Consider the following 20,117-nt stretch of genomic DNA (forward strand, 5'->3'; position numbering starts at 1 on the left):
CGCAAACACTCTCTTATCCTCTCTACAACCCACTATGCATGCAAGGAAGATTATCCCCGTGATAATTGGGCTAGGAGCTGCTCAGATAGTCCCCTTTGACTACACCCTGCCAGTTCTTTACAGTCCGATCAATCAAGTGAAAGCCGGACAAGAGCTTCACTACCAGTACGTGTTACCGCTTTTGCATTCAGAAATTCTTCTCACAAGACTCTAGGCTTGTCAATGCCCGAAACTTAACGTGTCAGGCAACCATAACCTTTTCCCACGACACGTTTCTGTCTATTGCTACTATTGTAAAACCTAGAAACTGTGCTGGGGATCAAACTGCTGTTCTTAAGATACCTGACAGCGTGCCTAACGGAGTTGCAGGCCTGGAATGGTGAGAATAGCTCGCGTCGCCCTTTGTGATTTCACTTACGACAGACTAGGCAATGCTCAGGAATCGATGGAACATCTGTGGACCTGTTCATCATATCTGGAGGTTCTGGAGATGCAGAAAAGCTTGCTACAGACGGTGAAGGCGGATACTTGGAAGTGCATTGTCGCAATAACGTTACCAGAACAAATCATGTGTCGCCACTTACCTCCTGTTTGTAGAGTCTTAGCTGTATAAATTGCATTTCCATCCTATATGTGGATTAAACCCCCAGTCGATTGATTAACGCGCTACTCTACCCTAGTACTCCCTAATACCACTTTAGATACTAGAGAAGAAGAAGAGCATGCTGCCTTGTGAGGTGTTTCTTAGCCAAAAGTCCGTTTTGAGAGAACCAGCATCCCACTGATCACTCTTCGTGGTTATTAGGCTCACTGGCCCTCGACTGTAGGATACGTAATACCTGTCTCAAGTGTGACTTGCAGTCCGCGGACATAAGAAATGAAACATTTGATCTCAAAGCGGCGGTGAAGGCTCGGCACAACATTCCTAGCAGCTTGGCAGCTAAGCGCTTGCCATGATTTAATTTTGTCCTGCAATTGTGCTGGATTGAGACTAGCATATCTCACAACGCTGAAACTGATGCTCTGTTACGGCTTACTGTAAGCTCGCTAAAGCTAGCTTCCTTCTATGCGCCCTGAGCATCTCCGATGCAGATGGACCACAGCTTCCCAGCTCCTGCAAAGCTATGAAAATTCTGTCTGTATCCTAACGCAGGGTATGAAACTACCGGATGTTCTGGTGGTTGGTCGCTAAAGTGTAGGGTTGAGCAATTAGAACTCCAAACAGCAGAGTTGTTCTTATGCACCGGTTTTCCTGGGGGCAGGGGTGATGTTGCACGTGTTTACTACTTTGCCCTGCGACCCAATATCTGCTTGTTTCACATACTTGGATAAGAGTAATGTCAGGAGCATAGACTGGTGAAGAACAATTTTGTATTGATTACAGTAAAACCTATCTACAGCATATTACTATGTTACAAGAACACTACATAAAAACCTGCAAGTAAGCTTACACCTATTACAAATTTCTTGTCTGTTATAGATCTTCCGTCTCCACCGTTTGAAATAGGTGGAGATAAAGCGATAGAGCTTGACCTAACACTAGCCGAGATCGTTCCAGTTGTTGGTGCTAGAACAGTCCTGTTCTGAGAGAAACCCGATGCCGGCTGCTGGCAGGCAAGTGTGGGTTGAGTCTCTGCGGTGATTGTCGAACGAGCGTTCTCGAAGAATTTGGGATGCGCTCCATCGGGATTCAGGCTAAAAACCATGCCTGCGTGACAGTGTGATGTCTTGGAACTTTGGGAGCAAAAGAACCACTGCGGGCCTTCCCTGTGAACCTCGTACTCAATGACAAATTTCCCGCTTAAATTTGCAGGGTTGAAATTCCTGTACCCAGAGTCGAAACCTCCATTGTACTGACATGGAGTTGACAAGTTGCTTTGAGTCAATGTATGGTTCAAAGCAAGGAAGTTAAACACGATGGTGCTGCCCACCGACGCATTTAGGGAAGAAGGATAAAATGCAAGCTCCCCTCCACCGCCTACATTAACTGTTGGAGTTGCTCTGGGACTACCAGTATACGTTGAGTTCACCAATCCGGTTGTCTGAGCCGTCTGGTTCCATGCCCACGGTAAGTGCGATGGGCTCGGGTGGCTCCACGAACTAGGACCAGCAGTGTTCAAGCTGGACGCGGAAGCCGGCACCGCGAGTGCTAAGACCAGAATGTAAGAAGAGAAATAAAGAGCCATTGGGATTTCTTCAACTTTCCAGACACGCATAACAGCGATCTTTATCACTGAAAGGGGCAGGTACGTGTGTCCTGGAATCAGGATTCGGGTTTAGCTTTACCCACCTCTCACTTCGTCAATGAAACGGAGACCCTCATACAGGAGCGTGAATTCAGGATGAAGAGGTCGCGAACGCTGCTTGTAGTTGTTATATAAAAGCACCCTCCTGTATCAGGTCTACACTGAGTAGAACAAACACAAATTTCTATACTTGAGCCGGACTCAAGCTACTTTTACATTTACAAACACGATATATCGCAGTAATCGTTTTACACAATGTCTAGTGTTGCTGTTGTTCCTAAGTCTAGCCTGGCATTCTTGAAAAAGGACAAACCCTTAAAGGCAAAGCAGAATAGCAAGCAAAAAGAAGATCTTGCAATTAAAGAGAAGAGGAACATAAGAGGCGAGGATAGCGAAGCATCTGACACAGAGCTACGCATTAAATCCAAAGGAAAAGGGAAAGCCAGAGCAAAAGCGGGAGAGGGCGTTGAAGAAGTGGACAGCGACGCACTGCCCGCGGAGGAAGAAAGTGATGCAGCGGTGAGCGAGAGTGAATTGTCTTCTCACATCGAATCTGAAAGCGATGAGGGCGCCGATGAAGAAAGCAGAAGCGCAAGGAGAGAGAAAAAGGCTGAAGAAAAACATGCCCGCAGGAAAGCACGAGGGAAGGAGTATAATGACCAGAGAGATGCCGCAGACAAGAGAGAAGCGGCTATCACAGCCAACGAAGGCTTTTCGAATTATATGAGCCAACGAATGAAGCGAACAGCGCCTGAGAAACGTCCTGTAACAGTTGAGAAAGAATGGCGAGGCCTGTATCCTTTGCTCAAATTCCTGTGGGTCCCGGGCGGAAAGGCCACACTGTCAGAAACCCGGTTCGAGATTTTTAAGCGTGCAAACGAAAACATCGAGCGATACTGTAACCAGATCGTAAATGTTGACGTAGAACACAACACTAGAGCTACTGCGCTTTATCTAGTAAGGCTAGAGAAACTCGAGAAAGAGCTTGCTGGCCAGTCAGAAAGTACAAAGGTGCTTCGTAGAAAACGGCTGCAAACTAGTTGTGCTAAGGAGGCAGGGCAGCCAACAAAAGCAGAACTACTCAAGAAGTGGAAGTTTCCAACTGAGGAGCTAACAGGGCAAATCTACTCCATAGAGAAAGCACTAGCGGAACTCGACCTCCTGCCTTCTGAAGCAGCGTACAATAAGAAGATTGCAGAGTTTAATCAGCAGCTCGCGGTGTCTTCTAGTTCCAGGAAAGCTGCCAAGAAAACTGCTAAGAAGAATGCTATTTTGGTAGACAAGAAGGCTGAACTTGAGAAGCAACTGGCATCCCGGAAGAACAAGAAGATGAAACTTTTCCAAACAGCCTTGATATTTCTCGACAACCTACAAGAGAAGGGGATCCCACCAACCCAAGTTTTGAGCAATCGCGCAGAGACTGTGTTCCATGATCTTGTTTCAAGTTCTCGCGAGAACCTGCAGCTTTACAACGCACTAAAAGAGGAAATGGAGAGGCCAACGCTTGAGCAGCTTGACGAATGGAACACAGCCATTGAACCAATGTGCAACTTTGTTTCCCGCATGGAGAGAGATGATATGGTAACAGAACAGTCTATTGCAGAGGCGGGAGTCTTCTTCAGGGATCTGGATAAGATCAATCAGTCCATCGCGGTTCTGGGAGAGAACGATAACTCCTTGCCTATGTCCATACTGAAAGAAATATTTGAAAAGTATCAGGACGGACATCAACGGCAAGTGAAGGTCAGCATCGCAAGGCTTATGGACGAACTTCGTCGGCAAGAGGCAGCGGTAGGTGTAGTGCGCGCTATAGAGCTCGGAGAGATGCCAGCCCATCATCGTGTTCAACCAGAGATTGAACCTCCATCCAGTCCAGCCACGGCAAATCCAATTGCTAAGTCTACAGTAACTCCACCTACTGGAGCTACAGCAGTCGTTGCAAATTCTATTACTGGAACCTCACACATTACCGGTACCAACTTGTCAGAAGATGTGCTCCGGAATCTTGACATCACTTCGATGACGTTAGGACCAAGTGTAACTGAGATGTTTCAGTATGAAGACGGCATGACAGAGCATGGGCCTCTAATAGCAACGAGAGTAGGCATAACAGATAATGCAAGGCTCAACCGTTACTTTGTCAACGCTGGCTTGGATGCGCCAGACATGGAGTACCTCAAAGTCCTGAAAGGAAGCGATCTGGGACCAGGTGGCGCAGAGCAGCTGGCTGACCAGAAAGTGGTTAACTTTGACATCAAGCAACGAAAGAAAGATATTAAAGGAGATCACCCAATCCGGAGCATCGGCCCAGTCGTGGTGATGCCTCGAGCAGAGGGCTACGTGCGCCGCGGAGTGAAAGAACGTCGTCAAGATGCTTACATCAAGGTGGTTTACAAGGATGTACCTGAACCAGACATGCTTTCCAGAACTGAGTTCACGCAACTCGTTGGGCAACGATTTGGGGAAAAGCAATTCTCAAATCTAATTGGGATTTACGAGAAGAGGCAGCTGTACTTTGAGGCGTGCAAAGTCCAGAAATTGCATCCCAAGACTAAGCAGCCTCTAACGTCAGATGATCTTCAGCAAACACCCTGGCTCTTTCCGGAGAATGAGCGAAATAACTCCAACGTAGGCAATAGTAGCAACAGTATGGATGCCGAAGATAGCGAAGACGATGAAGATCCTCTTCAGGGCGTTGAAATTGTTACAGGTGCTCTTCCTGCTGACATGACAGATCCATTTAAGAAGCCTCGAGCGCATCTTGTGGGGTCATCACGGGCGTCTTCTTCTAGTCAACTGTAGCAGAAACGACTATGTGCAGAACGTGGAATAAGTAATATGTAGTCTCTAGAAATACATTGTGAGAATGTTCTTGCAATTAAGGAATACTTGCCATTGGTCGTAATGGTCTAATTGATGTTCCTTTTTACAACCGCTGTTGCGGCCCTGGCAGGCACAGACAGACAAAATCTGCGAGCAAGCTACTTAACATGGCACGCCCACCAAATGTAACGACAGCCATCTAGCCGCGACAAAGCAACGCGAGACGCGACGACGAAGTCCAGACTCCCATTGAGTATTATGGTCGCAATACACAGTTTGCAACATAGTCACTGATGAGCTTCCTGGTAAGGCCATCGTCATCGGACATTGTCTGCAACGTCCCGTATCGACAAGCCCTCGGGCTGAACAGCATCACCTCTCACGCAAATCTCTTCACAGACACCCCGGCATGCTAACAGACCCGCGCGAAGTTGTATGCCCAATTGATCATCTGACGCTCAGATACGAAGAGCTAAGAGTCAGGGGCTCTGCAGGAACATAAATAGACGGAGCTAGCTGTACCCTAAAAGTCACCATCCGCACTCGACACTCTTGTACGAAATTCGCGCCATCTTTACTCACCAGCACCTCTTTGTTCTACGTCCATGTCGGCAGACGTGAAGATGGACGTGGTAGCTCCAATTTCAGGAGTATCTACCAGATGCACTCGGGCTTGCACAAAAGCGTGAGGGCAATACGACCATACGAGGCCGACCCCTTTTCTCGATCGGATACCGCCGGGTGCGTAAGAACATTCAACAGATATACAACTTAGTTAACGATGCCTTAAAGAGATTCGGAACCATATCTACAAGTACTACCTCGATACCCTATCCATCGGAATGAAAAGATCCTCTGTTATTCGCCGACACGACAAGGGACTGCGCAGCCTCACTCAAGTTTCACGACAGATCCGCACTGAATTTATTCCTCTCTATTTGACAATTCAGTTCCAGCATACTTATAGTACAGCTGCATCCCTCAAGAAGTTTCTACAGAGCATTCTTATAGCACTTCCCAAAGATAGCAAGATAGAGCTTGTTATCGTTCTCAAATTCTCTTATCCAGCTCTGGAATTTCTACCGATCTTCAAACTCATAGTTGCGACATATCAGGAAGGACTCAAGGTCAGCTTCCAGTGCGGGGACTGGCATATCACAACAGCAGAGATCATGAATCGAGCAATCCAGCAGAAAACCTTGTGGCAAGGATCTACTTCACAAGTGAAGCGGATTGAGTGCTATCGTAAGCCAACCGTACACTTACTAAGTGGCTCGTATTGGTCTTGGAAAGATAAGGATGATCGGAGCAAGGCTTATGATGTGTGGCGTAGCTTAGGCTTCATAGTAAAATAGGGGCTTCTGCAATATCTTCCAGGTCATCTACACACTGCACTAGATCGTCTAATTTACGAAGAGAAAATCAAAGTATCATTCACAAGATGTCCCCTATGTTGTAGGCGCCCCAGCATCGCCTGGTTACGTTCGTGGTTCTAACAGAACACGGGGTTCTGTACCCAGCAACCATGAGCGGTGAAAACCGACCGCCCCAATTTTTCAAGTTTCTGTTCTCACGATTTACCCTATTAGGGAAACAGTTATCTTGCAACATCTCTATACATACGGAACCCAAAGTCCCGGTTGCCATACAAAAGATGTCTAGATAATCTATTTCACCTACGTTTTTTCAGCACTTATTCGATATCGCAATTCGTAACCTTGTGAATTACTTTTTTCCTGGTTAGCTGAAGTAACTGGACACAGAAACAAACCTTCGAGTACCTGGAATGCTAGATAAGTTCAATATGTGGAAGCGTACAGGCAAAAAAGAGTTTCAAGCAATGTCAGAACTATGCCGGACTAAGCTGGATACTCTGCGGCGCTTGAGGATCTGGCGTGATTATATGAAGGGAAATCGAGTGGACGAAACGGTAGAGATTGTTTCGCTTTTGCAAAGCAACGACGACCCCTACCTCGACTACTTGGCACAAATATTTCCTACTGGAGAATTTGAGAACTGGACACGATGCCAGCAGCTCCTTCCGTTCGTCGAAATAGCTTATAATAGTGTCCCAGCCACTCTTAGATCATGGGAAGCGTGGGCGCATATAGTTACTAACGTGGCATGGTATCTATGGGCACAAGGAGATTACGTCGTGGCACAAAAAATGGGCATCGAAGCATTGATAGTACGAGAGAGAGTCCTGGAGCTGAATGACGTCCGGACTTTGTTGAGCATGGAGATCTTAGCAGGGGTTCTTTCGAGTCAGGGAAACCACAGTGAAGCAGTAAAACTGAACAGACGGGCTCTAGAAGGGTACCAGAAGTCGCTAGGCTTGCTACATCCTTTTACGCTTACGAGTCTCAGCAACTTAGCCCTAGTACTACAGCGCATGGGCAACTACAAGGAATCAGAAGGGCTGAACCGCTTAGTACTCAAAATAAGTAAGATTATACTAGGGCCACGCCATACAGATACTCTCACAAGCATGAGTAATTTAGCGCTGGTACTGCAATATCAAGGCAAGTACAGGCAGGCAACAAAGCTAAACCAGCAAGCTCTAGCTGGCTTTCAGGGTGTTCTTGGGGGGCGTCATCCTGCCGTACTTACGAGCATGAGCAATCTGGCGGTACTGCTGCAGTGTCAAGGCAAATACAAAGAGTCTGAAGAGTTGTACAGGCAATCGTTGGAAGGCAAAGTAGACGAGCTTGGATGGCATCACCCCTCTACGTTGATAAGTGTAGGAATGATCTCTCGCTAGAATGGTGTTTTAGATGTTATACCTCGAATGTTGTGGTCCAAACGTGATGTCGTAAATCAGCAGGCCAGAGTTTGACAGATTGCCGATTCTGATTTAGTCTCGGATCAATACTTGTTCCGTGCGAGGGTACCCCACCATGTTGGCTCTTACGTTGAACAGTCATCAGGACAATCAGCAGCCAACATGTTCTTCTTTCTCGAATTAATCGAACGTCTTAAGAACACTATAAGAGCAGGATGGGCACTTCGTGGCGTCCCCGGTCCAGAGAGTGTGGGTGACCATATGTGGCGAATGGCGATCATGTGCCTAATGACACCAGGGGTAGTCCTCAGTGCGCTCTCTTTTGCTGTACTAAAGCTGACATAGATGCAGATCGACGATGATGTTCGTAAGAGAGCTGTCTACATGGCCTTGGTTCATGACATGGGGGAGGCATTGATAGGCGATATCACCCCATCAGATGGAGTCAGCAAAGGTCTTTTTAGCCTACACATCAGTCGAACCAGTCCTGACGAGAAATAGAGCAAAAGTTCGAGCGAGAAGAAATGGCCTTGAAATTTCTTGCGTGTACCATTCGCCCTTGGAATTCGAGTTTTGCGGATTTGGTTCTGGTCTTGTGGTACGAATACGAAAAGGGGGAATCACAAGCGGCAGAATTAGTCCGAAATGTCGATAAGCTAGAGTGTATTCACCAAGCGGTTGTGTACGAGAGACGAAACGGTACAGACTTGGGTGAATTCATGGGACTCAAAGAGAAGGTCACCCTGCCAGTGTGGCAGCCTTTGCTAGATGACTGTATATCCAAGCATGAAGAACTTACAGGGACTGGGAACAGCTTTTTTGTCATCTTCGTCTCAGGTGAGTTTTCGGACCAAACCACAGCCTAGCTAATAATATCAGGGGGCCCTGGCGTTGGTAAAGGAACACAATGCTCTTTTCTTGCAAAGGAGTTTGGACTGCATCACATTTCTGTCGGCGACCTCTTGCGGGTCGAGGCTGCACGCCCAGAATCGCCGTATCGCGATTTCATACCTGAGAGCATTCAAAAGTCTATACTACTCCCCGCCCAGCTCACATCTCAGCTCTTGCAGGAAGCCATGGGTCAAGCACGCTCACAAGGGAAGCATGCGTTTCTGCTTGACGGCTTTCCACGAAGCATTGCACAGGTGGTTGATTTCGAGGATAAGGTCCGTTGATTCCAAATCATAACAGTTAATACTGACTCTGGTGCCAGATCTCCAAGGACTATGCTACCATTTCTTTGACGTGTACTGAAGAAGAGCTACTGAGTCGTCTACGCAACCGCTCGGCATCCTCAGAGCGTATAGACGACAATCCAGACTCGATCACGAAGAGACTTCGTACATTCAACGAGAACAATGCCAAGGTTCTTGAGTATCTGAGAGGCCGCGGGCGATTCTTCGATGTAGGTTTTGTTCGATGACAGGCGTAGCCATCTGTTAACATAAATTCAGATTGAGTGCTCTGGCTCAGTGAACATGGTCTACACCGCTGTACGCGAGGCTATCCAACAAGTTCTTAGCACACCCAGAAATACCTCAGAGGCCAGGCCTAGTAACTAAAGTCGACTACACTTAGCCTCTCAAAGTCTTTTGACAGTTGTTTGGAGAACGCCGATCTGCAGATTGAAAAATCAACACTATCTTCGTACATTGAGTTGTATCGTTCTTTGGCTGAACCCTCAGGCACGAGTGGATGATGCGCAAGAGATGAGAACTGCTTGGGTATGTCGCCACGAAAGTGGAGATGTCCTAAGAGGACATTACTCGCGTGCAAGCTTCGGTCAATAAGTCTACGTGGACGTTCGGGATGTCGCCATGTATATGTCTATTACAGGTTAGCGTGCCCTAGAGAGTAGATAGATGCGACGAACATTACTGGTGTCGAGAGTCCAGTATAGCAATCTGAAAATATCTCTTTCTCGCGTATGCAACACCATGACTGCCGAAATGAAGGTAGCGACCCAATCGCGACGATATCTCCCGAGCATAGTAACAGAGAGCGCTTTCAAGCACTCCGCCTCTTGGTCCGCACAGTATCGCTCAAGTCTGCGATCCAACTGATTCTGAATGACACGCGGTGCTGGTGTCGTGTTAAAGAGAAATGAACTGGGGTCCGTTACTGGTGGCATTCCAAGGGACCCAGGCAAAGTCAGCTGCCAGCCTTGCATGAGGAGCCGATGGGCAGACCACAAGCGTAATGCCCGTTGGATAAGATCATCCTGTCGCACGAAATCAGATCAGTTGCAGCCGCTTTGAAAGGATGCGAACACACCTCTAAGTAATTGGATGCATGGTTCAAGACGACGTTCAGCCAAGTCGAGTCGGCGACTGCTTGATGAAGGAACAGGGCCACGTGCTCTCCGATATAACTGTCTAGGATTGCATCATCAACAGACTCAGAAAGAGCGAACGCAGTGGTGTCTACACTGGCCCAACCTCGAGTCGTTTTGTGGAACAAGCGTACCTGTTCAGAGTTCACTACCTCAAAAGGGGAACAATTGACACTGAGCGTTGGGCCATAGCGAAAGTGCTGAACGTCCACTGTAAGTATAGACTTGCCTATGGCGAGATCCTCCCAGGCAAGCTTTTTCTCATATGGCAACTCTTGCCCTATAACAGTTAGTACGTGCATTAGAGCGGCTGTTATTGCACTCGCATTTTACAAAAACTGGTGTGTCAGTAAGTCTGACTCGGCTGCAAAGCGAAGCCGGGATGCCGATCTTTTTGCAGGAAGCGCATATTAAGCTGTTACGGTCTCTACACTAAACGTTGTCAACAAGGGTTAGGTCACAAGTGGGAAGTGTACCTTTTCCTTCCTCATCCAACAACGAGCGCAGGGTTTCTGCTCATCGGCAGCTTTATCCCTAATGTTCTCATGTTGAGCGCCGTTGGGGTAGGTTACGACGGAGGATGTTCTTGCATCGAATCGACCATGGTGATCTCCATGCCGAAAATTCCGAGGTTCAGCTGGGACAGGCTCAAGTAGCGCCGTAGTGGGTTGGTGTAACAACTCAGCTTGCGTCAAAACCTCAGATAGATCAAATATGTGATTGGTAGCGGTCATCGAGAGGTCGAACGTGATGGCAGCAATGTCGATGCCATACTGCTGCTGGAGAATGAGGAGGAGGTCGAGATGAGCGCTGTCTGAAATGTTATAGTATTGCTTCCAAAGCTCGAGAGGGTACGACATTGTATCAAGAGAGCTATTGTAGCTGGAGCTGGAGCTGAAGGGATCTATGTATGCGCGCAACACGGGCTGTACCCCACGTGCGATTGAGGGAGCCCAGCCCTGTTCGAGTGGACCCTGGACTAGCGCGAAACGCTAGCCGTGCTACCTAATCAACAGACAGCTTTCTGGTATCAGTGTCTGCCTCCCGAAGAAAGGCAAAGGAGACGATAATAGCTACAGCAATAGTTTAATTATCTCACGTTTTGCTGACACTACATGAAGAGCCTGCCTGGCGCATATGCCTTTTCTTGAATGCTTCCCATCCCATGCACGTGCATTCAGTACAGGGACAGATATCTTGGAGTCTTCTAACACATCTACCGTCTACATCCTCCCAATATCGGTTTGCCAGCAGCTCTTTCCTGGTAAATTCAATCATAGTCTCGGGTTTAGCACCGTACGTGAAAAGAAGATAGGCAGCGTCACGGCGACTGGTCAGCAGCGGAAGTGTGACTCTTTGGAGGACAGATGGAATCCTATCTCTTGTCAGGCCGGCACTCTCTTGAGGGGATGGAAGCAGATGTTACCTGCCAACCCAGAGATTATTCCACAGTTCATGGCCAATCATGCACACAATCAGACTGTTTCTGAAAGACTGCATGCAATATTCATGACTGTGTTGCTCATTCAGGTGCCTATACAACGCTCGCATCCTCGGATATTCGAGTGATAATGAACACTCATTTTTCCAAACACCAGGAAGCTTTGGGCGGACAGCTGAGTCCCCTCTGTCTAAATACATCTGTTGAATGTTAGTTTTGGATGACACAAGGCTTTGGAGGAATATACCAGCAGAGTTTCAAGAAGCGACCATACTTTAGGCAGAGTCCGTGTTGTCTCGCCAGTTCTGTCTCGCAGATAACGTCGTTGTTGTTTGTCAGTCAGACAACCTCCTTTGTTGTTGACCATGCGGGGATAGATAAGCCAACAGTCCGTGTAATTTGTGAGTTTCGCAGATTTGTATCGCATCGATTGTCCCGGGGGCACAACGTCTACCGGAATGACGTTTGTTAGAAATGCGCGACACACTTCCAGACACTGTTGCTCCACTCTAGAGTGTTGTACTAGGGCGGTTGACGGCGATTCCATATTGAAGGTACAAAACAGACAGATTGTCAGATTATGGAAACTTCAAGTATCTTTGCAAGTCAGACATGGCTGCAGATTCGTTATAGTTGACAGGAGTTACGATCTCTGCAATATGGTGGTGCTGGTTTTGAGCTCTGCCGCATACCAGCATGCGAAAACCGTGTGGAATGATTTAGCTGACTTTTTTGAGAGACTTGGAGTGAGTAGGTTGGGTCGTGTTGCTGATTATGGATTGGACTGCAACACATGCGAACTTCATAGCTTACAGATACGTAAATCAGTGTACGTGCATCAATCCTTCGGCAAAGTTTGGCGTGGCTGGCCGATGCATACGGTAAGCGTGTACACATGCATCAATCCTTCGGCAGAGCTTGGCGTGGCTGGCCGATGCATAAGCGTGTACACATGCATCGTTCCTTCGGCAAAGCTTGGCGTGGCTGGCCGATGCATAAGCGTGTACACATGCATCGTTCCTTCGGCAAGGTTAAGATACCGAGATGTAGTCGCTAAACGGCCGAGGTGCGATTGGTTAACAGACTAATTTACCGTGTCGCACGAATCTGGCTTGTGCAATTGCATGAGGGAGTATACAGACGTACTGTGCATACTTGAGCAGCAGTGAGCTCATTTTAACCCAGCACTGTTAGCAATAACGAACGACTTTAGGTTTTGATTTACCACGATGCCATCACGAGTTTTAACGACTATCCCCCCTACACCTCCAAATAGTCCGAAGTTTAAAATTTCCAAATCTGATCATACGACGCAGGTATATCTTCCAAAAATATACCACGATCTCATGTTCTAATTGGCTTATGTAGACTCTTCGAGTTCTCAGGGTAGAACGTCGGGCTGGTCAAATGTACGTCACAGCTTTATTAAGAGATCTTCGGTCTCAACAAAGCACGACCACTCTTCTTCAGTGTCGAATTGAGGAGATGGCATGGTCACAGTTTCGACGGCTTCCAGATGCGGCATTTAAGATCGATGCAATATCATTCAATTGGTTCAACGCTATCGAGGAGGGGCATTATCACTATGACTGCCAGCAGGAGAGTGACGAGATATTGTTCAGCACTGGCGACAATTCGGACCTCGTAATCCATGCCTTTGGCTATCTTTCATCGAACACTGCCAAATTTTGTGTCTGAATCCCTCTTCTTCTCAGACCTCAATCAGCCTTGGTGCCTTCTTTTGCAAGTCTAGATGCTCAGTTTTCGTAAAAGTAATATAAGACGAATAGCCTTGCCTGCTTACCTGTGGGTGATCTTGTAATCCATCAAAATAGGCTTGAACCACACTTTTATTTCCAACATCAATTTCCACTCCGTCTAGCCGCAATAACGTACTCGCGATGCCGTAATGAATATCCTCGTCAAGGCCTTCCCGAGGGTTCTGCAAGACACAAGCTAATTCATCGTAGGAGAATTGACTATTGTACGATATGTATACGTTGATAGCCTCGCGAACACGGCTACGAATTATAGGACCCATAATAGCCTGTAAGTGCGATTGACATTCTTCTGCGCTTCGACCTTCCACAGGCTAGGTGATTTCATTAACGTAAACTCGACGAAGTAAGTATTGAGACTTCTCCGGAGTCCAAGGCTTTGGTATCCTTGGAAAGAGATTCTGCAATACGTAACTCAAGAGTAGAAGCAACATGATACGAATAAGAAGAACGGAGAAAATAGGAAGCGCTGAAGACAGCAGCTCGTCTTATTATGAGATAAACATGCACTTTGCCAAGCATCCGGTGCCGGACACACATACTAAGCGCTAATGCAGCCGTAGCATAGGTGTCTAGAGACTTGATCTCGACCTGAACCTTGCAGCCTGAATGCATTATCCAGCCAGATGGTACAGTGTCAGTGTGAACGAGATCGGTCACATCTATTGAACAGACGTAGCACAAGAGCAATCTGTACTCACTTGTATCAAGTTGTCTATTGAAAGCCCGACAATGTTCCTCGCTCCTACAACCAGTGCTAAAACCACATAATCCAACCTAGACACCTGTTCTTGCAAAACAAGCAGCAGTGCTGAGATCAACGAGCTTAGGCCTTGCGAAGTCTCTGGCCCTCATGTGGTTCTAACGGATACTAGCCCGATATCACTTCCAGTATCTACTCTCATAGACTCCCTTCGGAGAGACGCCACTCGGCCCAAGCAGAAGACGAGAGGGCATAAAAGTTGAGTTGATGTACAAGCCTGCCTATGTTAAATCACATATCTGAAAGAGAGTCAATACATACAAGTAAAATGCTTTGATAAAGTCGGCCACTGATCATCCTATTTGAAACCAGATGAACGTAGATGATCGTAGCGCTGGTGAATTGGCAGAGTGCTACAGTCCCGTTCGAGATTACAAACGCAAGTAACAGCCTCATGTACCTTAGGTTATTTCCGCCTGTTCGTTTGTGTGCATACAGCCGCTGAATCGAGACCGTCGAAGCCAGGATTGCCAGACTGGCAAGATATAAAAATGGGTTGTATGTGTTTTGTAAAGTTCTGTTTTTATTATGGATTAGCAAAAGACGCTGTATGGAATGGAGACGTAGCCTTGCCTTACGCGAAATGTGAACTCTAGTGTTACGGTGACCAAACATGCTCCATACACGTATAATACTGTCCAGGTCGGGCTATCAGAGTAGCGAAGATTTCGAGCGAACTAAGTGAAGGGTAAGTTTAGAAGGTAAACGCTGAAGAATTTGCCATACGTTGATCGCCACATCAGCTTGAAGTACACTACAGAAAAGTGTTTCGAGCCAATACACCTGAAAATTAATGGTGAGAGCGGCTACTGCGAATATAATGGCAGCTATTATGATTGCTACCTGACTCAAGCCAAACACAATGGGTAAGACCGTCTCGAAGTAAGTTGTTGCTCGCAGTCTAGCTCTTGTGCTGTCGACGTACAAGAGCAAAATGCTCATAAGTAAACTGAACGAATGGGCTGTTATGAAGCTAATAAGAAGAGTGTGGTCCATAACGATTTCAAGATGATGATGCAATGCAGCAGGGCAGTCGAACAGCTCGTCTCTTGGATACTAATAGAACAGAAACGGAGCATCGGCATCACAATGTCGCGATCGGTCATGCAGTCCGACAGAAAGTATGGCGGACGGCGTCTGAGCACCCGAGCTCCGGCTTCAAATGAGACACATTAGAGCAATAGAGGACCAATAGAAGGTTTGGACGGCATTCCTGGTAAGCTGGATCGCAAAGACGGCACCGCCAATATGCAAAGCACAGGTGTCGGATATAAAAGAATGCATGTCCTGTATGCCTCAGATATCTCAAGGGAAGATCCAAGATGGACTTGTAATCGTCTTCCGATTGTATTCAACCCCAAGTACAAGGCACAGACAACGAACACAGCGTGGAATTGAAGCATTCAGCTAATACGACATACTTTGAAGTTGTCTGCAAATCCTGATTGCGGTGACACAGGTTCAGGGGGGTGCTTTACAGTACCCGTGGAGGCAACAAAACACGAAAAAGCATCTGGTAGGTTCCAATTCAGAACAAAAGACACTGCTAACGTCCCTGAAGCAAATGGTGTTGGAGCCTGGGGTAGAGGAGCTCAAACGTGACACAGCTCGACAAAGCGAGAGGATTGCTGCGCTCGAGCAACAAAACAGCAACATTACACGTCTGCTGGCAAATTATGAAAGATTGTTTCGAAATGTTAGGGCGGGCATCAAGAGAAAGAAAGAGGTGGTTGAAGAAAAGCTTGGAGGCTGAAAGCGAATAGAGTGACAAAGAAGAGGAAGAAAGTGCAGTTCATCGAAACCAACTAACGTTGCAGGCTTCAAGACACGTAAGAAAGAGTGCCTGCGGGAGCTGTAGAATTTATTGATAGCAGGCTGTCCTATGTAACTAAAAAGTAGCACGCTCCGCCTGGTTACAGCTATTTGTATTTGCAGGGTCGCGTCTATATTTTTGCTGTTCTATGAATTATTGTGGTTCTATGAAATGTAGTTGATAACCCGCGTCACTTGGCGTTTGCCTATAAACGGAGTAGTGGAATTTTGTGATTAGATCGAACGCTAGTTAACACTTTATGTTTAGGCGCAAGAACACGTTAATGCGAGACACGGTTTTATAAGTTGATGAGCATGGCCAAGAAGCTGCAGCGGTAGCTTGAGTACCACATAAAATTTAAGTCACGCTGCTTTTTGTAGCTATTGTTGCGTCATAGCAGCTTCTGTACGGCTTAGGTGGGGTTGTCATGATTTTACACGTGACCGAAGGCTGCGTAGTGGGGTCTTCAAGGAGGGGTCCAAAGCCTATCGTGCGATTCTTCATTAGGCGTCAAAACCAACGCATCGATCTCTTCAACAACACGCCTTGATGTTTTGCGGTCATCTCTGCAAGGGACACTCGGCGAAGTCTACTTCCTCATTCCGCTGCTTCTTGCTTCTTGTCTGCTTCCAGTCACACACTCACCAGAGGTATTATCACAGTCCCTATGATGAGCTTCTGCTTCTGCTTTCTTCGGCTATAGCTTGCTAACATGGTATTGTGCAAAGCCTAGCTCTATTCCCTGACTCGCTCAGTCTCTCTCCCATCGATCGCCCTACTACGCCCTTCGCCGCCTACCAAACCGTACAACTCCACGCATTCATATTTCTGAGCTTGAGCTGGTGTTGACGCGTCCTCGAAGCTTGAGCGTCCAGGAAATAGAATTTTCATCAGGATTTGTCGTTCAAATGCCGAACACTGATGTAGGATAAACTTTATTGCTCTCCAATGCTTACAAAGTCTGATATGAGAAAACACAGGCTGAAGAGACCCTTAACCAAGGGTTTGAAGATATCGACTTCTATAATTTCAAGCCTGTTGATTACCCAAGAAAGATGTCGTGGAAGAAAAGGACTGGGAATATTGGACGCGTAGCCATAGGTGAGGATGTTCTAACTAATCAGAATACGGATGAAGACAAGAATGACGTGGTCCTTAAGGCAGGTTGGATTGTAGTTGTAGATTCAATAACTTTCAAATTAACTAAGGATTAGAATGCAATTTTCCATATTTCACGGCCCCGCTTGTTGCTGACCATCAACTGTAATTTAAAGTCATCGTTACTTCCGTTGCTAGAAGGAAAGGTTACCTTTGCAGCGCTAGTAGATGCAAGCATTCCTCTCTTTTTTTCTTCCTCCCTCTGCATGCTAGCCATCATACTCGCGAAAAGATATTCGCCCAGCAACGTCTCTAGGTACTCAACAGAGTTCAGACTCTGCGAGATAGCTTCCCCAATCAAGCGACCCAGTGAGATTTCCAACATAAAATCCTTCTCGCTTTGTGCCTGAAAATACAGACATACTGCAGAAGTGACCCTGAGAGGGCCAGTGTCGCCCCTGTTGTTTTCTCGACATCTCACGTCACTTGTTTCCATGTATTCAAGGAGACGGTGTCCTAGAACCTTCTCCAAGTCGTCTAAGCGGGCTACCGTTGCCTTTCCTTGGTATACAGGTCCCCATGGTAGCCGAGTGATAGGTAAGCCAGTAAATGTATTTGAGCCCCCGCCCAAAACTGAATCAGAGTCCTGCGCGATGGTTGATGTTGTTTGTCTTTGATCCACTTCGATACTTCGTCCAAACACGCAACTGGCGTCAGAAGTTGGGCTTGGTTGGGAGCTGGGGCTCTTGGTACTTCCTACGCCTTGTTCCGGGTTCTTGCTTTGATAAAGTGCGGTTTGGATAGACTGTTGCAGATGAGGATTTGTCGAGTTTTTCAACAATGTTACTTGTGAAACACTGGTCCTGCTCTCTAGACCTAATGCAACTTAGTGATAAGTTTGGGTCGACATACCAGACACTTACCTTGCCCAAGCTGCCCTTCAGTCGAAGCGCCCTTTGGTAATATTACCTCTCCAAGCTCTTCGCCTAATTGATTGTATTGAGATCTGTATGAGAATTCCACTGCTGACAGTCTTGGTATCTTCGGTCGCTCATTTTGATACGTGTTTTCCTGCTGTCTTTTGCTGACTCCATGAGATGGTGTAAGGACAACGTTGGGAATGCCTAGGTCAACGCTAGTATTAAGAGGTTGCGAATTTTCAACACCCTTGCTTGGGTTTAGAAGAAAGGTGGCGACGTGATGGAAAGGCTTCGATATCTCAGGGATTCCAGCCTTTTTCAAGCTTCGAATAATCACATCGTGCATAGAACCTTTCTTAGGCGTCTTCCGTTCCCAACTGAAGAGTTGTTAGTTTTCCTAAGCAAGAAGCCACTCTGAAACGTACAATGAATTCCCAACACAATGCGGCAGGAAAAAGAGAGTAGCCAAGCCTCCAAGTTCACTCGCTAGGTGCGCATATCTACTTCCAGCAGATATGTAGCCTTGAATCTGCGCTTCTGAGATCTCCTCAGTCTTCAACAGATTGAATTTTTGAAAAGCATGCGCCAATGACCCAGCTGTATAGCCCTGGAGACTCAAGTAATACAGAACCACACGAGCGAACCGATGAAGTATCTTGTGATGTACCTCAGTGTCCTCTAAAATAAGACAAAGATACACGCTATAGTTAGCCGGGACACAGCAATTTTTTATCTTCGCTCGCAATTTGTTGCTGTATGTTTGGGTCCCAGAAATGCACTTCTTGCCTTTCAACCTTACTTAAGAAGCTCAGGATGTTCTGATGCTCTATCAGCTCGGGCTGTTGAAGTTTCAAGATTGTTGCTTGCGAGATCGAAGGAGTTGGTCTTGAAGCTTGGCGTGACTGAGAGACATTGGTTGACGGGAGTACGATGTTGGCTGGCGAACTTGCAGCTGTAGCCGGAGAAAGGTTGGTGAGTGGAGATACAGTAGCGCGCGAAGTGGCGGAAGATGGAAGGACGTTGGTGGATGGAGGTAATTTGCTCAACAGGGTAACGGCGCTCGATGGAGAGACTTTGAGTGAGATAGTGTATGGTATCGCTGTCGAAAAGACTTCCGACAGAGTTGTTCTTCTGTGAACCGTGTCCAAAACACTAACTATCTCTTCGAGTAACTTTAAAAGATGTGAGCGAGAGAATTATCGTAAGAGATCGGACTCACGCTTCCGTTCAACTCCTCCCACGTTGCATTCTCAATTCTTGCAGAAAGACTCATCATGATGTAGAACTCACCGTAAGTTCCGAGGTGTGCAATACTCATGAATCCGATGGCGGGCGCTAAAATGACCGCGTGCATTTTAGCGTCAAATCAACGCTAGCGCAATTGTCTGCCACTCAGCATAGCTGCAGAAGGCGGGGAGGCTAGCCGAGTCTCAGCAATACTTTGGTGGATCTGGTTGTGGCAACTTAGGCAGAATCTATATTTATTCTGTTTCTTACAATACACAGACCACCAACTAGGGCAGTCAGCTACTTCAGCCCCTCTGATTGGTGTAAGATTGACAGTTTGGGTTTGTGCACCCTCGGTCAGATCCCTTGTTATCGTGACCCGCCTACTTTACTTATGCACATAAGCCTCGGCTACAATGCTCTTATCACATCGGCTAAGCTGGATGTGCTTGTGCGTCAATGGTGGCTTGCAGTATCTGCTGCGCGGATGCGGCACATACTGCTACAGTCGGGTGACCTGAAGTGTCGAAGCATAGATGGTATGGGAAAGGGATGTCGCGGCACAGCTCATGGCACACTTTGGCCATGCGACAATATCAACGATAAGCAGAACAGTTACTGGCCTTATGCAGCCACTATCACTACCTGGTGAGGTACGTGTGACGCTATGCTTTGAAGCATGTATAAGTACTGTGACAGAAGACAGCCGAAGTTTCAATACGCACAGCACTTACTACCAATATTGCAAACTTCAGAGTCTTTTCTGCTATCGTTACACTATGGCAATCGCTTCCTTCATCGAGCCCACGAATAATGTCACGTGTTCTGCGTGCGGATACAACAACATGACAGGCAAAGCAACATGTGAAGGGACTTTGGCGAACGGAGCCACTT

The 20,117-nt window shown here is 47.0% G+C and overlaps 8 protein-coding genes across 8 annotated transcripts; 5 read left to right on the plus strand and 3 right to left on the minus strand.

Annotated features, from left to right (window-relative positions):
• Window positions 1-1,412: 1,412 nt before the first annotated feature.
• Window positions 1,413-2,216, minus strand: EKO05_0005353 (uncharacterized protein; the record flags this gene model as incomplete). The annotated part of the gene is made up of 1 exon (XM_059636580.1): window positions 1,413-2,216. The coding sequence occupies one exon, from the start codon at window positions 2,214-2,216 to the stop codon at window positions 1,413-1,415; it is 804 nt and encodes a 267-aa protein (XP_059492563.1).
• A 285-nt stretch (window positions 2,217-2,501) lies between these two features.
• On the plus strand, window positions 2,502-5,048 carry EKO05_0005354 (uncharacterized protein; the record flags this gene model as incomplete). Its single annotated transcript, XM_038945974.1, has 1 exon — window positions 2,502-5,048. One exon carries the CDS (start codon window positions 2,502-2,504, stop codon window positions 5,046-5,048), a length of 2,547 nt encoding a protein of 848 aa, XP_038798377.1.
• Window positions 5,049-5,911: 863 nt separating this feature from the next.
• EKO05_0005355 (uncharacterized protein) lies at window positions 5,912-6,424 on the plus strand (the record flags this gene model as incomplete). Its single annotated transcript, XM_059636581.1, has 1 exon — window positions 5,912-6,424. One exon carries the CDS (start codon window positions 5,912-5,914, stop codon window positions 6,422-6,424), a length of 513 nt encoding a protein of 170 aa, XP_059492564.1.
• A 431-nt stretch (window positions 6,425-6,855) lies between these two features.
• On the plus strand, window positions 6,856-7,830 carry EKO05_0005356 (uncharacterized protein; the record flags this gene model as incomplete). The annotated part of the gene is made up of 1 exon (XM_059636582.1): window positions 6,856-7,830. The coding sequence occupies one exon, from the start codon at window positions 6,856-6,858 to the stop codon at window positions 7,828-7,830; it is 975 nt and encodes a 324-aa protein (XP_059492565.1).
• A 183-nt stretch (window positions 7,831-8,013) lies between these two features.
• Window positions 8,014-9,413, plus strand: EKO05_0005357 (uncharacterized protein; the record flags this gene model as incomplete). Its single annotated transcript, XM_059636583.1, has 6 exons — window positions 8,014-8,151; window positions 8,203-8,305; window positions 8,353-8,688; window positions 8,731-9,017; window positions 9,065-9,256; window positions 9,306-9,413. The coding sequence occupies 6 exons, from the start codon at window positions 8,014-8,016 to the stop codon at window positions 9,411-9,413; spliced, it is 1,164 nt and encodes a 387-aa protein (XP_059492566.1).
• A 275-nt stretch (window positions 9,414-9,688) lies between these two features.
• Window positions 9,689-10,485, minus strand: EKO05_0005358 (uncharacterized protein; the record flags this gene model as incomplete). Its single annotated transcript, XM_059636584.1, has 2 exons — window positions 9,689-10,072; window positions 10,126-10,485. The coding sequence occupies 2 exons, from the start codon at window positions 10,483-10,485 to the stop codon at window positions 9,689-9,691; spliced, it is 744 nt and encodes a 247-aa protein (XP_059492567.1).
• A 6,042-nt stretch (window positions 10,486-16,527) lies between these two features.
• EKO05_0005359 (uncharacterized protein) lies at window positions 16,528-16,827 on the plus strand (the record flags this gene model as incomplete). Its single annotated transcript, XM_059636585.1, has 2 exons — window positions 16,528-16,628; window positions 16,707-16,827. 2 exons carry the CDS (start codon window positions 16,528-16,530, stop codon window positions 16,825-16,827), a joined length of 222 nt encoding a protein of 73 aa, XP_059492568.1.
• A 361-nt stretch (window positions 16,828-17,188) lies between these two features.
• Window positions 17,189-18,342, minus strand: EKO05_0005360 (uncharacterized protein; the record flags this gene model as incomplete). The annotated part of the gene is made up of 2 exons (XM_038940243.2): window positions 17,189-17,952; window positions 18,000-18,342. 2 exons carry the CDS (start codon window positions 18,340-18,342, stop codon window positions 17,189-17,191), a joined length of 1,107 nt encoding a protein of 368 aa, XP_038798380.2.
• Between the last annotated feature and the right edge of the window lie 1,775 nt (window positions 18,343-20,117).

Source organism: Ascochyta rabiei, chromosome 8, assembly GCF_004011695.2.
Source record: "Ascochyta rabiei chromosome 8, complete sequence".
Taxonomy (NCBI): Eukaryota; Fungi; Ascomycota; class Dothideomycetes; order Pleosporales; family Didymellaceae; genus Ascochyta; species Ascochyta rabiei.